The sequence below is a fragment of the Panthera uncia genome (genome assembly GCF_023721935.1).
Source record: "Panthera uncia isolate 11264 chromosome B3 unlocalized genomic scaffold, Puncia_PCG_1.0 HiC_scaffold_1, whole genome shotgun sequence".
Taxonomy (NCBI): domain Eukaryota; kingdom Metazoa; phylum Chordata; class Mammalia; order Carnivora; family Felidae; genus Panthera; species Panthera uncia.
In genome coordinates this window covers 112,955,553-112,972,126 of record NW_026057582.1, presented here as the reverse complement: position 1 = coordinate 112,972,126, position 16,574 = coordinate 112,955,553, and the positions used below count along the sequence as shown (strand labels likewise).

Sequence of the window (16,574 nt, the reverse complement as noted above, 5' to 3'; positions counted from 1 at the left end):
TGGGCTTAAATCATTCAGTTCCAGTGCACAGGTATAGCACTATCGGAATTACTAACCTGTACCACACTCCCTTCATTGACTTGTTTTATGCATTTGTAACAGATTGTTTTGTCACATTCTGTCTCCCATTCTGGGATCCTCCCACCTCAATGAATTTTTAAAAATTTGCGTATTTTAAGGCTTATTCTTTGTGCTCTAAGGTTCTGAGTTTTAACCTGCAGTGCCTTGTATCCATCATTACAGTATTATACAGAATCCCTTGTTTCACCAATTTAGTCTTTCCACTTTTTCCTCCATGACCTCTCCCCTGCCTCAGCAAGTACTGATCTTTTCACCATCTTTGTAGGTTTCACCTTTCCCAGAATATGACATAATTAAAATCACACGGTAGGTAGCCTTTTGAGACAGGCTTCTTTCACTTAAAGTGCATTTAAGATTCATTCATTCATGTTGGGGTGTCTGGGTGGCTCAGTCCATTGAGTGTCCGAATCATTTTTTTTTTTTAATTTTATTTTTTATTTTTTAAAATTTACATCCAAATTAGTTAGCATATAGTGAAACAATGATTTCAGGAGTAGATTCCTTAATGCTGCTTACCCATTTAGCCCATTCCCCCTTCCACAACCCCTCCAGTAACCCTCAGTTTGTTCTCCATATTTATGAGTCTCTTCTGTTTTGTCCCCCTCCCTGTTTTTATATTATTTTTGTTTCCCTTTCCTTATGTTCATCTGTTTTGTCTCTTAAAGTCCTCATATGAGTGAAGTCATATGATTTTTGTCTTTCTCTGACTAATTTCACTTAGCATAATACCCTCCAGTTCCATCTACGTAGTTGCAAATGGCAAGATTTCATTCTTTTTGACTGCCGAGTAATACTCCATTGTATATATATACCACATCTTCTTTATCCATTCATCCATCAATGGACATTTGGGCTCTTTCCATACTTTGGCTATTGCTGATAGTGCTGCTATAAACATGGGGGTGCATGTGTCCCTTCGAAACAGCACACCTGTATCCCGTGGATGAATGCCTAGTAGTGCAATTGCTGGGTCGTAGGGTAGTTCTATTTTTAGTTTTTTGAGGCACCTCCATACTGTTTTCCAGAGTGGCTGCACCAGCTTGCATTCCCAGAGTGTCTGAATCTTGATAGAGTCGTGGGATTGAGCCCTGCCTGTGTTGGGCTCCACATTGAGGATGGAGCCTGCTTAAGATTCCCTCTGCCCCACTCTCCCACTCGCACTCTCTCTCCCTCAAACTAAAAAAAAAAAATCATTCATGTCTTTGTGGCTCGATAGCTCATTTCCTTTTATTGCTGAATAATATTTCATTGTATGGATGTATCAAAGTTTGTCCGTTTACTTATTGAAGGGCATCTTGGCTGATTCCAACTTTTGATGATTATGAACAAAACTTGCTAGAAACATTTGTGTGCAGGTTTTATGTGGACATAGTTTTCAGATCAGTTGGGTAAATACCTAGGAGTATGATTGCTGGATGTTATGGTAAGGCTATCGAATTGTTTTCCCCTTACCAACAATTATAGCAACTCTCTTGAAAGAGTGCAGTTAACGTCAAGCAAGTAATTTATTTGATCTTTAACAAGTCACTCTGGTAAAAAAGTTGGGTCACTCTCAAAAAGTATCCCCTGGTGGATGATGCTTCTGCTTTTGCTGTTTAGTCTGTTCCCTAGATTATTAAGTGCACATAAATAGGGTAAAGGGATCATGGCAAAAAAAAAAAAAAGTTATCCTCTTTCAGAGAACTTCTTCTGAATCCAGATTAGTTTGGAAAATGTCTGTGACCTGGGAATTTGATGATGAGATGTGGCTTGGAATTGGTTTGTGATAGGTAGAGTTGCATTTATTTGTTTTTATTATTTTTCTTTAATGTTTATTTTTGAGAGGCAGAGTGCAAGTGGGGGAGGGGCAGAGAGAGAGGGAGACAACAGAATCCGAAGCAGGCTCCAGGCTCTGAGCTGTCAGCACAGAGCCTGACGTGGGGCTCGAACTCACGAACCGTGAGATCATAACCTGAGCTGAAGTCAGATGCTTAACTGAGTTGCATTTATTTATTTGTTTAGTGAATGCTGTAAGATGAGTAGAAAGGTCTGCCAGAGGATTTTAAGGATTCCAAGAAAATAGATTGGTTTCTTCCCACTGCAGTTGTAATGTAGATTATCATTGTTTTTTTCATTGATAAAGAAATAGAGATTAAGTATTTTTCTCATTAGAGATATGTAAATAGAAATTTTCCTGGTATATGTCTATTGATGTTGAAACTAGTAGATTGGTAAAGTATAGGAATATAATCTCCAGTTCTGTTTTTTTTAAATTAATTTATTTAAGAATTTTTTTTTAACGTTTTTATTTTATTTTTGAGAGACAGAGACAGAGTGCTAGTTGTAGAGGGGCAGAGAAAGAGTGGGATACACAGAGTCTGAAGCAGGCTCCAGGCTCTGAGCTGTCAGCACAGAACTCGACACGGGGCTTGAACTGACGAACCATGAGATCATGACCTGAGCTGAAGTCAGATGCTTAACTGACTGAGCCACTCAGGCACCCCTCTTCAGTTCTGGTTTTTAAGTATTCTGTTAAGGTTAGTGATGAGTTGTTGAGGGATTTGTTAGTTATAGTTACCTAATCCAACATTTGTGAGAGATTTAGCCACAAGCAGATTTTATTTACTTTTTTTACAGGTTTATTTATTTTGAGAAAGAATGTGTGCACATGCGAGTGGGGAAGGGGTGTGTGTGTGTGTGGGGGAATCCCAAGCAGGTTCTGTGCTGCCAGCAAAGAGCCTGACGTGCGGCTCCATCTCACGAACCAGGAGATCATGACTTGAGCCAAAATCAAGAGTCAGATGCTCAACCAACTGAGCCATCCAGGCGGTCCTAAGTTAATTAATTAATTATATATTTTTTTACAGAGAGAGAGTGCAAGTGTGTATGTGGCAGGGAGAGAGAATCCCAGACAGGCTCCATATTTGTCAAGTAGATGAATGGAATATTAGTCCTCGGAGGCTGAGGGAAACCATTTGAGACTGGCTAAGGATACAGGTCTGTGTATGGTCTGTTCATTTTACCAATGATCCCACCATCCGAGGTCCTACTATAACTTCTTAACCTCCTTGGATGTGCCCTGGATGTGCCTTCTTGGTGCTGGAGCCCAAGAAGTTGAATTATTACCAAGGCCTAGAAGTTGGGGAGTTGAAAAGAAGGTTCCAGATGCTCTCAGTTATCTCTTCGTGAAGCCCATTGAGTCTGACATTAAAACATTTGCCATTGACCTTCAGGTGCCCTTTAGCGTGCTAAGTGCAGGACAGAGTTCCCTTTTACAATGTGTGTGTGACAAAAACCAATAAATAAGTGGCACTGAGGGTTACACAACAATGGGTTTGTTGTAAGTTATCCTGGCCAAAGGGCTTTTGTGCCAAAGGCTGGCAGCAAAATGGCACAGGAAGGCGGCCAGCCTCTAGTCTTAACACATACTTGGCCTTTGTAATTGAAAGGTAAAGAAATCTGTGAAGCACTGTTTATCTTTTCCAAGGGAAGCGCTTTTCTCTCCTAGTGGCCAAAGTCCATTTTATTTTTTTATTCCCCCCCCAATATTTTATTATCTTAAATTCTAAACAAGAGCTTTGCTGTTTAGTTTTATATATATTATATTTCAAACAAACACGTTTTAATTATTTGCCAAAGGCCATTTTAAACATAGAGCCAGGCACTTGGGCTGAGTAAGCCAAGTATTGAGACAGCTGATTCACTCAGGACTTCCCAATATTTGTATTAAAGTATGAGGAAAAGGAAGAATCAGAGACAACTGAGCATATTGGCTTGCTTTTCATTTACTTTATAATCTCTTATCTTTTTCTTGCTGACCTATGATGTCAGTATTTCCTCTTGGAAACCTTTTTTGCTGTCTACTTGCCTAGCAGTGTTTGGAACATAGCTGATCCTTGGTGTATATTTGTCAAATGAGTGAATGTAAGCTCTGTATTCAGAGTGTGAGAAAATACCTGATACCTTCTGAAGACACAACTCTGGTTTGGTTGCAAGTGATGTTGATAGAGTCTTAAGGCTGACCCCAAAGTGGCTTCCTATTTTGCTGCTTTTGCCCTGTCTTCTGTCAAGCTGATAATTGCTTGTCTTCATCTGTCATTGTGATAGATTCAGGATAGTTCATTGTCTGTTCATACTGGGCATGACTGAACTCCTTTCCTCTGAAGCCCTTGCCTCATACCCCCTCTTTTATTATTGTTGACAGCTTCATCTTCCTGTCTTTTTCAGTCACGCAAAGATTTGATAGCTACCTTTCTTTCTCATAGTTCATCTCAAGTTGCCTTTTCTTTAGTGACTTCTTTAGACTCTTTTGTTGTTTGTATGGGGTGTTTTTTGTTTTTTTAGATGGTTGTTTTTATGAATTCAGAGATTTGTGTATTTATGGTAGACAGGGCATAGAATTGGGTGACAGGTCTGAATGACAAATTTCTGCCCTCTGTTTGCTTACATTGTCCTTGAGTTAGAGTAAAAACACAGATAACTGCAGAACAAAGTAGGTAGTATGGGGCAAGTGCTAGATGAACGGTACCCACACTGCTGCAGGTGGTCAGATGGGGGTGATCTTTCAGTTGGAGTCATCAAGATGGTGTGTTTGGGCTGAGTCTGTAACAGTAAAAATGAGAAATAGCTTAAAAGTTCATCAGTAGGCGTGGTATACATCAATAGGGTATAGTCTATAAAAAATCTTCAAAAAAATTTTTTTAATGTTTTATTTATTTTTGAGAGACAGAGACCGTGTGAGTGGGGGAGGGGCAGAGAGAGGGGGAGACAGAATCTGAAGCAGGCTTCAGGCTCTGAGCTGTCAGCCCAAACTCACAAACCATGAGGTCATGACCTGAGCTGAAGTTGGAAGCTTTAACCGACTGAGCCACTCAGGAGCCCCTATAAAAAAATCTTATAAAAAGATATTTGGAGAAATCATTCATGAAACAGAAGCTCCTAAGCAAGATAGCAAGGTACAAAACTTTATAAGATGGATGCATATTTTTTGACTAGAAGGGAACATATCAAAATGTTAAGTGAATATCTGCAATTTTCGGGCCACCTGGGTGGCTTAGTTAATTAAGCGTCCAACTTCAGCTCAGGTCATGATCTCATGGTTCATGAGTTTGAGCCCTGCATCGGGCCCCCATGCTGACATTGCAGAGGCTGCTTGGGATTCATATTCTCTCTCTCTCTCTCTCTTTCTCTCTCTCTCTCTCTCTCTCTCTCTCCCCCTCCCTCCCCCTCCCTCCCTCCCTCCCTCCCTCCCTCCCTCTCTCTCTCTCTCTCTGCCCCTCCCCTGAGTGTTCCCTCCCTCCCTCTCCCTCTCTCCCCCCACCCCAGAATAAACTTTAAAAAAGTTAAGTGAATATTTGCAATTTTCTGTATATTTTATGCACTATTAAGAACATATATTAACAAAAAGTTACTTCTAAAAAAGGAATACTTGTTTCCTGTTGCTTTTGAATTCCTTTTTTACCATTGTGCTGTACTGAATAGGTTTTTTGCTTTTGCCTTCTATGCTCATTTTCTAGACATGATCCTCTGCTAGTTCTTTTCACTTTGCCTAGGTCTGTCAGAGTTACATGGTTTCCTTATTCTTGTCTCCACAAATACCATGGAATTTGGAATCTGACCGATCAGAGTTCAAGTCCTAACTTAGACATACCGGTTTGGAACATCCTTAGTTTCCTCATTGGTAGAATGCTAAGGTTAATTGGGTTGTCTGAAGATAGCTGAGATAATGTGCGTATCAAAGCCTAAGATGGTGCCAGCTGCATAGGTTCTGCAAGTTGACAAGCGTTTAGCAGCATCCCTGGACTCCACCTTCTAGATGCCAGGAATATTTCCCAACCACCCCCAATTGTAACAACCAAAAATGCCTCCAGACATTGTCAAATGTCCCACTGGGGCATAATAGTGCCCCTGATTGAGAATCAAAAGTTCTTCAGGAATGAGGAAACCTTGTTATCAGAAACTGCTGTAAGATCTACTCTCCACCTTTCACCCCATTCTGTCTTCTTGACCAGTATTCTTCACGTGCCCATGCTTAAATCAGTTGTTGGCATGAGAACCACCATGATTGATTTAGAAATTTACCTGTTCCCTCCCCTGAGAGGAGGGTATGGTATCTATCTGAACAAAAATGGGTATTGTTCTGAGGAAGAGATCTGGACATTAGATAGGCAACAACAGAATCTGCTTACGGGGTAAAAAACTCTAAAATTGCTTACCTCTGGCAAGGGCCTATCACAAGTGTCATGGTGGAAGATACAGGCAGTTTGACTGTTGGGTCTGCAGAAGCGATTGGGAATGGTAGTAAAGGGGGGTGAGAGTAACTTTAGGTGAGGACAGGAGCTATATTGATATTGTTCACCGTTGACTCTCCAGCACTTAACACAGATCCTAGTGGATAGCAGATGCTTAATGAAAATTTTAAAAATGAATATAGAAAAATACTGATCAGAATTCTGTCCTGGTGAAATGTGAAGTGTGTTTTGGGTTCAGTGAACAGTGGTATGATTATAGGTACAGTTGGCTGACATGAAGAGACTCCTGGAGACCACCCCGATTCCTTTCTTTCAGATAAACTATATTCAGCTTCAGGGAAATTGTGCTTTGGCCTAAATAGTGCCTTAAAATAAGCATGAAGTATTTGACTCCTAATATTGATGTTATTAATTCATTAGGTTTCTTTTACTTCCTTTTGTAAAAGAAACATTTCTGTGACACAACTCCTGATGGGCTCACCAATTGATTGGCTTTTTTTCTACGATACATACATGCTATGTACATGAGATATGAGAAACAGAGGAACAAATTAAAAAGGACTAGATAAACACAAAGTAAACTTTCACAGTAATACTGGTTTAAATTTGGTTTAATGGTTCAAAATATGTTTTGCTTATTGAAAAATTAATATTTGCTTTTTCGACAGAGTGAATAACTATGAGTCATTGATTCTTTTGGAGGTGGTGGGGAGGTGGAGATATTTATTACCTTGATTGTGGTCGTGGTATTACAAGTGTTTGCGTATGTCCAAACTCATCAAATTGTATACATTAAGTATGTACAGGTTTTTGTGTACTGATAAAACCTCAGTAAAGCTATAAAAACAAAAATCAGTGTTGTCCCTCTGAGGAGATGAAGCCCAGGTGCATCTTCTCTTGGCTCCCAGGACTGAATCCAGGGCAGCAATAGGACCTTGGCTGACTTTATTTCTTTAGTATTTTACCTTACTAATTTTGTGTTTTTGCTTTGTCTATAGCTAAGCTGTTCCCCATTGGTAGCAGCAGTGATTAGGGGTTTGGCTTTATGGTTTGATCACTTGATCTGTTTAAGGGAATTAATGTTTCTAGATACCTGCTTTCTGTTGGGTGAGAGACAACAGCAAATCTGGTTAGTCTGTTCTATTTGTCTACTTTGAGCTCAAGTCAATTAAGATTTTCATCCCCACTGGGAGAAGATGGGCCCTTTAACATCTATACTGGTCTGTGTTTAATCTTGGCCCATGTCTGAGATTTTAGGGTTGGAGCTGTAAGCACTATTTCTGTGTATATCTGTGTGTCTGTAATTCAGAAAGTTCTTTACCTTTACAATTTACAAGGGATAAAATAAACATGAAATATTTTTAAAGGAATATTTTATTAATGGTTCAAAACTTTTTTGCTTATTAAACATCAATACTTGGTTAGAACAGAGTGATTAGCTGTGAGTCACTCATTTTCTTAAATCTTGGTATACCACTTAAGAAAATAGTAACCATACTAGTTATTTCAGAAGAAATTTAATAGAATTGGTTAAGTAGGTGTTAGAAGACCAAAAAAGCAAAAAGAGACCTTGAGGGAGGGGAAACAGGGAACAGGCTGCTGTTATCAGAAACTTGAAGTTCAGAGAAGAGGCTTCTCAGAGCTGGTGCCATTAGTTCTAGGGAGCTGCACTGAAGCTTGTTCTGTCTGCATGAGGCGGAAAGGAAAACGGGAGACCGGAACCGACTGCCAGGGCAATGCTGGTGTGAACAGCAAGCGAACAAGAAGGAGACCGTCCCGTGTCACTGCTCCTTCCTTGTTCCTTCCACTCTCTTCACATGTCTACTACTGGTAGTGGGACCTGACGGGAGGAGAAATGCAGTTGTGGAGTCCCAGCCCAACACCACAGAGACTGAGTGTGGAGTTGAAAGACTAATAAGTGATACCCTGAACACTTTGAATGAAACAGAGGTTCAAAGAGCCGGTCCTGGGTTCAGTTAATTAAGAAATTAAAAATTTTTTTCATCGCTGGAAAGGTAGTAGCTGAAAAAAAGGCAAAACTGGAAAGAATACCTCTCTCTGAGAGGCCTACTTTTCCTGTACGGGGTCAGATGTTAAATATTTTAGGCTTTGCCGGTCATGAAGTCTCGGTCTCAAATACTTAACGTTGCTTTTGCAGCACAGAAGTGGGCTTAGACAGTATGTAAACAAATGAGTGTGACTGCGTTCCAAGAAAACATATTTGCAGAAACAGCAGTGGGCTGAATTTGGTGAGCGCCAAACAGTTTGCAGACTCCTGATGTAGAATATACACTTAGGGTGAGGTTAATCAATGATAGTCCATATGGATTCATGTTTGGAATAACCTTGATACTTTTTTGAATTTGGGAGACCATCTTCTTAGATCTGATCAATTTTTTAAAAATTTCATTCTAGCTAACGAAGGCCTGTAAGAGGAATCGGAGAGGTGTTAGCTCTGCCATTCTTTTGTTCACTTATGATTGCATTATTAGTATTATCTTTAATGCATAGTTTCTTTATAGGAATCTTTTTTAAGCCACTTACTCATTTTAGTATGCTTTAGTAGCTAAAAATGTATATAGTTGCACAACAGTGTGAATGTACTTAATGCCATTGAACTGTATACTTAAAAGTCGTTAAAATGGTAAATTTTATGTTAACATACATTTTACCATAAAAAAATTGATGCAAGTCCATTTGCACGGATACACGTCCTGTTATGGAACATCACTCTTTCTTCCAACATCTCAAGTACTGGCAGTGATTGGCTGTCATGAAACCTCATAAGGGTGCCAATTTCTAGCTGAACATTAAATTCATAAAGCCTAATTTCTTATTATTTTTAATTAAAAGAAAAAATAGAGTATGAAATATCTTCTCCCTTCATCCCAGTGGATCATTCTTTACACTCCTGGGTATGCCAAGACCACAGGGCCAGAGACCTGTTTTCTAATAGTATGCTTTGATTTATATTGAGGCAGAACATTAGTCCTGTATACTGGACTTTTTTCTAGTTCTTCCCCTGCCTGCTTCTATTGCTGAGGGTGTTACCCTGACCTTGTATTTTCATGCCTGCACTCCCATTCCTAATCCAGCTCTGTTTTTTTCGTCCACATTTCTGTGATACTTTATATAAATTTCTGTTATAATTCTTACCACGTTGTATTTTAGTTGTTTGCTTATATATCACTCCTCCTTTAAAAAAAAAAAGTTTATTTATGTTACAGCACGAAGCGGGGAAGGGCGGAGAGAGAAACAGAATCCCAAGCAGAAGGAGCTCAATTCCACGACCATGAGATCATGACCTGAGCTGAAATCAAGAATCCCTTGCCCCAGTAATGAACATTTGTGCTTCCTACAGTTTTTGCATGGGAAAAGGTCTCATGGCAACTTGTTGCCAGAGTTTTAAGAATTTATTTTTTTATTAAAATTTTTAAAAATTTATTTATTTATTTTAGAGAGTGCAAGCGGAGGAGAGGGGTAGATGGAGGGGGAGAGACAGACAGACAGACAGACAGACAGACCGGGAGAGAATCTTAAGCAGGCTCCACACTCAGCACGGAGCCTGACACAAGGCTTGGTCCCACAACCCTAGGATCATGACCTGAGCCGAAATCAGAGTTGGACGCTCAATTGACTAAGCCACCCAGCTACCCCTCTCCTCCTTCCTTTTTGAGTAGCATGTCTTGGTTATTTACCTGGCTGTGGCACATAGCATGCTCTCACTAAATGTTTTTGTCAGATTACTGGAACTAGAACTTAACCCACATTTTGACAATCTTGTCATTGTTTTATAATCCAAGCTGTTGATGGTGGCTCAGCTAGATCTTCCTCTCCTTTATAATTTTGGCCAAGCTTAGTTATTTTCAGAGGCCTAAATCTCATCTTCCAGCTCAGCCCTTTTCTATACCAATATTTGGCAATAGGAAGACTTGGGGACACGAGTTATATTTGCACAGTACACATCTTTCAGAATAATTATTGCAATTGATCTTGCCAATGTTGATTAATTTGTTAAACAAATATTTATTGACTGCCTGCTGTGTGCTAGGAACTCTGCTGGGGATAAAACAGTGAGCATTTTACATACAAGGAAATTGAGATTATGTAACATGTTAACGAGAACTGCAGCTGGAGCCTAGGTGTCCTGGCTCCTCCATGGGGTAGAAGGGAGTTGCTGTGAGAAGTTAGAGCAGTATAGTTGGGATGCTGTATGTGAAGGAGTTTGCTCGTGATCATTCTAACCTCTAAGTATTTTCAGTAATTAAAGAGCTCAATCTTTCAAAGGGAAGCACATCACATTTATTTAAACCATATTGGAGGTTCAGTTTGGCATACCGTTGGCCTGGTCCACCCTTTCAGGATGGTCAGAATATAAACTCAATTCAGGATTCTCTAGGAGTGGATGGTCTGGAGAATTCTGTGGGATTTTCTGTCTTGGCTGCTAGAAAAGTAGTTGACTGATGTGTGGTGGCCAGATAGAGAGTGTCTGCTGTTCTGGTGTTGATGTGCATCTTGGTGTGGTCACTGTAGAATCAGGTCAGTATGATCCTTGTCGGTTGATGGTTCAGAAATTGCTTCTCTACAAGTATTAAATTCTGAGAAAAGATCACATTAAGAGATCTAGGGGTGCCTGGGTGGCTCAGTCAGTTAAGTGTCCAACTTCGGCTCAGGTCATGATCTCGCGCTTGTGAGTTTGAGCCCCAAGTCAGGCTCTGTGCTGACAGTTCAGAACCTGGAGCCTGCTTTGGATTCTGTCCCTCTCTGTCCCTCTCCTTGTACTCTCTCTCTCTCTCTCTCTCTTAAAAATAAATAAACATTAAAAAAGAGAGAGATCTAAAAACAGGTTTATAAGTCAAAATAACAACTTACAGTGATAGATGTATATCTGGCTCAAGATCTGGAATCTCTCTAAACCAGAGATTCCCTCCTGCTGGGTTCTAGGCTAAGACCACATTAAAAATTAGAAGGTTGTTTGCTTGGGAAGCATAGAATTCGGAGCCAGTTGAGTAGTATTTTTTTGTGAACTTCAGGTTATGAAGAGTTGATCTTCTTTTACTCTGGGGGTATTTCTCTCTTTACTCCTGGACATTTGGGGTCAAACCACTCAGACCTGTGGGAAGAGACTGCTGTACCCTTGCCCTTCCACTTTCATTTTTTTTTTTGTTTTTTTCAGATATTAATTTATTTTTTTAATTTACATCCAACTTAACATATAGTGCAACAGTGATTTCAGGAGTAGATTCCTTAATGCCCCTTACCCATTTAGCCCATCCCCCCTCAACCCCTCCCCCAAACCTCTGTTTATTCTCTGTATTTAAGAGTCTTTTATGTTTTGTCTCCCTCCCTGTTTTTATATTATTTTTGCTTCCCTTCCCTTATGTTCATCTGTTTTGTATCTTAAAGTCCTCATATGAGTGAAGTCCTATATTTATCTTTCTCTAATTTCGGTTAGCATAATATGCTCTAGTTCCACCCACGTAGTTGCAAATGGCAAGATTCCATTCTTTTTGACTGCTGAGTAATACTCCCCTGTGCGTGCGTGCGTGCGTGTGTGTGCACCACTTCTTCTTTATCCATTCATCCATCGATGAGCATTTGGGCTCTTTCCATACTTTGGCTATCGTTGATAGTGCTGCCATAAATGTTGGGGTGCATGTGCCTCTTCGAAACAGCACACTTGTATCCCTTAGATAAATACCTAGTAGTGAGTGCAATTGCTGGGTCATATTGTAGTTCTGATTTTTTGAGGAAACTCCATACTGTTTTCCAGAGTGGCTGCATCAGTTTGCATTCCCACCAGCAGTACAAAAGAGATCCTCTTTTCTCCACATCCTTGCCAACATCTGTTGTTGCCTGAGTTGTTAATGTTAGCCATTCTGACTGGTGTAAGGTGATATCTCATTGTGGTTTTGATTTGTATTTCCCTGATGAGTGATGTTGAGCATTTTTTTCATGTGTCGGTTGGCCATGTGGATGTCTTCTTTGGAGAAGTGTCTGTTCATGTCTTCTGCCCATTTCTTCACTGGATTATTTGTTTTTGGGTGTTGAGTTTGGTAAGTTCTTTATAGATTTTGGATACTAACCCTTTATCTGATATGCTGTTTGCAAATCTCTTCTCCCATTCCATAGGTTGCCTTTTAGTTTTGCTGCTTATTTCATTCTCTGTGCAGAAGCTTTTTATTTTGATGAGGTCCCAGTAGTACATTTTTGCTTTTGTTTCCCTTGCCTCTGGAGACATGTTGAGTAAGAAGTTGCTGTGGCTGAGGTCAAAGAGGTTTTTGCCTGCTTTCTTCTCTGGGATTTTGATGGATCCTCTAGGATCTGTTGGAAGTGCTGCTAGGATTTTGATGGCTTCCTGTCTTACGTTTAGGTCTTTCATCCATTTTGAGTTTATTTTTGTGTGTGGTGTAAGAAAGTGGTCAGGTTCATTTTTCTGCATGTTGCTGTCCAGTTTTCCCAGCACCATTTGCTGAGGAGACTGTCTTTATTCCTTTGGATATTCTTTCCTGCTTTGTCAAAGATTAGTTGGTCATACGTTTGTGGGTCCATTTCTGGGTTCTCTATTCTGTTCCATTGATCTGAGTGTCTGTTCTTGTGCCAGTACCATACTGTCTTGATGAGTACAGCTTTGTAATTTAGCTTGAAGTCCGGGATTGTGATGCCTCCAGCTTTGCTTTTCTTTTTCAAGATTGCTTTGGCTATTTGGGGTCTTTTCTGGTTCCATACAAACTTTAGGATTGTTTGTTCTAGCTCTGTGAAGAATGCTGGTGTTATTTTGATAGGGATTGCGCCCTTCCACTTTTTGGACATTCAGTTGTTAAAAAAAAAGCCTCTGTCATTACCAGTTTCCTTGTGAAGGGTAGAACTGGTTAGGATTTCCAGGAGTTGTACTTATTTTATATTTATTATTACTTAGGTAATATATGAAATCTATTATTCCAGGAGATTTGTGGTAGTTTGTGCTACTTAATACGATCTAGGAATAGCTTACCTTTCTTTACAATCTTCACTTTGATTCCTGTAACACTCTCCATAAAGCACTAATGTATTTTCCACTTCCACTGAGCACTTACTGTCGGCATACTGACCTTAGTCCCTGTTTTTCCCTCCAGGGTCATCTAGTAGCAGACACCCAAATCAGGCAACTCCAAAGAAAAGTGGATTAAAGAATGGCCAAATGAAGAATAAAGATGACGAGTGCTTTGGGGATGATATCGAGGAGATCCCAGACACAGATTTTGATTTTGAAGGGAACCTGGCCCTTTTTGACAAGGCAGCTGTGTTTGAAGAGATTGATACCTACGAGAGGAGAACTGGTACCCGTTCCCGGGGCATCCCAAATGAAAGGCCTACTCGGTACCGCCACGATGAGAACATCCTGGAGTCGGAGCCCATTGTCTACCGGCGGATCACTGTGCCCCACAACGTGAGCAAGGAGTTCTGCACTGGTGAGTTGCACCAGGTCCGCTTCCCACCGGCTGCTCTTCCCTCTCCATTATGCCTGAAACACAATGACCTAGATTCTGAATCAGAGGCTTGCAGTAGGAATTAACTAAAGTGGCTTTGCGGTTGGCTTATTATCATTGTCTCTTGGGAATTGTGGCTAATGTAGCATCCTACCTATCACAGCATAGGGTAGGGGGCTGATTTCATGTCCATTTATATCCTACATCTGACAGAACCTGGTCTGCTCTTTATTTAGTGTGTTGTGATTAACAACTAAAGGCATAGGGGCCAACTAATCAGATCTTTGACTTTTCACTTTGGCTTGCCTATTACACTGCCTTTACATTTTACCAGAGGTTCAACTCTGATTCACTAGTTGTTTGTTGGGGTAAAAAAACAGTTGGAGATGGATGGTTGACACCATTGGCTAAAGTTAGGGTTTTAATAAATTACATTTGTTTACTATGCTGTCCTTATCTCCTGAGAGCCCTGGTCATCTGGAAGTTTGGCTAGTCCTAATTCTCATGTAACCAACTAGTGCCTGGGTAGTCACCTAGGTCACTATATTGGGTAGTCTAGTCTATTACCTCAGTGGTTTTTAAGTTTCTTTTTCTTTTTCTTTTCTTTAAATGTTTATTTTATTTTGAGAGCGAGCATGAGCGGGGGAGGAGCAGAGAAGGAGACACAGAACCCCAAGCAGGCTCCAGGCTCCAAGCTGTCAGCACAGAGCCTGACGCGGGGCTCGAACTCACAAACTGAGATCATGACCTGAGCTAAAGTCAGACGCTCATCCAACTGAGCCACCCAGGTGCCCCAAGTTTCTTTTTTTTATATGAAATTTATTGTCAAATTGGTTTCCATACAACACCCAGTGCTCAAACCAACATGTGCCCTCTTCAATGTTCATCACCCACTTTCCCCTCCCTCCCACCCCCCCTTCTCAGTTTTTTTTTAACGGTCTCTTATGGTTTGCCTCCTTCCCCTCCCCCATGGTCTTCTGTTAAGTTTCTCAAGATCCACATAAGAGTGAAAACATATGGTATCTGTCTTTCTCTGTATGACTTATTTCACTTAGCAAACACTTTCCAGTTCCATCCACGTTGCTACAAAAGGCCATATTTCATGCTTTCCCATTGCCAAGTAGTATTCCACTGTGTATATAAACCACAACTTCTTTATCCATTCATCAGTTGATGGACATTTAGGCTCTTTCCATAATTTGGCTATTGTTGAAAGTGCTGCTATAAACATTGGGGTACAAGTGCCCCTATGCATCAGCACTCCTGTATCCCTTGGATAAATTCCTAGCAGTGCTATTGCTGGGTCATAGGGTAGATCTATTTTTAATTTTTTGAGGAACCTCCACTCTGTTTTCCAGAGTGGCTGCACCAGTTTGCATTCCCACCAACAGGGCAAGAGGGTTCCTGTTTCTCCACATCCTCTCTAACATCTATAGTCTCCTGATTTGTTCATTTTAGCCACTCTGGCGTGAGGTGATATCTCAGTGTGGTTTTGATTTGTATTTCCTCTTTTTTTTTTTTTTTTTTTTTAATATTAGGATCTTTTCTTCAAACGTGGCATTTGAGGCAGATAAATGCAGCTGTGGAGAAGTGGTCTTCTTCACCCCTCTCCCTGTCCCTTCCACCCCAAACCACATTATTATCTGGGCTTCTGGGAATACAGTTTGAAAACCATTGTTACTGAAGGATCTTAAAGAACAAAGGAGGAATCATAATCATTTTAATTAAGTAGAGAAGGAACTAAGTACAATATTCATTTTGGTTTGAGGGTTTGAATATAGGGAATATAAATCTAGAACAGTAGTAGCAGTTATAGGAAGTATTATGGAGATGACTTAATTACATTTGGAGCAAAATCAGATGTGGTGTGGCTTTTTTGTAGACAGTAATAGGGTTTTGATGTATTTGGTTTGCTGTATAGAAATTTGCATGTGCTTTCCACGCGAAAACAAAAAATAAGCCGACTCTCAGGCTAAGAGAGATTACCAAGTTATTTTCCATCGGTCACTGGCAGATTCTGGTGGGCATGCCTCTTTACTAAGGTAGTTTCCCTAAGTGGCACTGACAGTGTAACTTGCTGAACTCCTTTGATTTTTACCACCTATGCATAGGCAAACAGCCTAGCTCAGAATCAGGCTTAATTTGCCAGATTTTAAACTTTTCAAAGGCAGCTGTCATCCAGCAGGTCTGATAGTACAGATTCTGCTATTTATCTACCCCTATGGCTCCCCTTTTTTACTGCCCTCCTTTGTAAAATAAGCTGCCTCTGCTGGTGGCTCTCTGAGCTGAGGTGGTTGGGCCATGCGGTATGTCATTTCCCTGAAATCCCTGAGCTTGGGGAGATATAGACTGCCTTGGAATGAAGTGGCTAAAAGGGAGGGAATGATAGACTCAGGAAAGATTCTCAGATCTAAAAAGAACCTGAGAAAACATTGCTAGAGTAGGCAAAGGGGAGGGGTGGGAGTTTTTGCCTACTGTACATTCCACCTCCCTAACTTGATTTTTGCACCTAGTTTAATTTAATGACCGAAGTAAAAAGTTCCCTCTCTTACGTGAAACTTTTCCAGAATTGCCATTAACAAACATACTACAAACCCCATGAGCTGGTCCTCAGCCAAGAACTCCGGTATGGCGGCTTGTGTATAGTGACCAGTTGTACCTGACTGAGGCATGACAGTGAGAGGAGGAGAGGCCCTGCAGCTTCATGCCATCTGGTTTTCCTCTTTGTCATCAATAGTGATCAGGAATGCAAATGAAGCCCTTTTGCCAAGCAGGGTCTATGCTGGAAGTGGAG

General features: G+C 40.5%; 1 protein-coding gene across 2 annotated transcripts in view; it reads left to right on the top strand.

The window, feature by feature from the left end:
* Positions 1–16,574, top strand: part of EDC3 (enhancer of mRNA decapping 3) — a 60,660-nt gene that overhangs the window by 24,536 nt on the left and 19,550 nt on the right. For both annotated transcript variants that reach the window (XR_007453867.1, XM_049613868.1), the window contains exon 4: positions 13,427–13,762. Coding sequence is in view for 1 of the 2 variants with exons in the window: in XM_049613868.1 (XP_049469825.1) it covers positions 13,427–13,762 (336 nt within the window). In the remaining variant the exon portion in view is untranslated. The remainder of the gene's footprint in view (positions 1–13,426; positions 13,763–16,574) is intronic.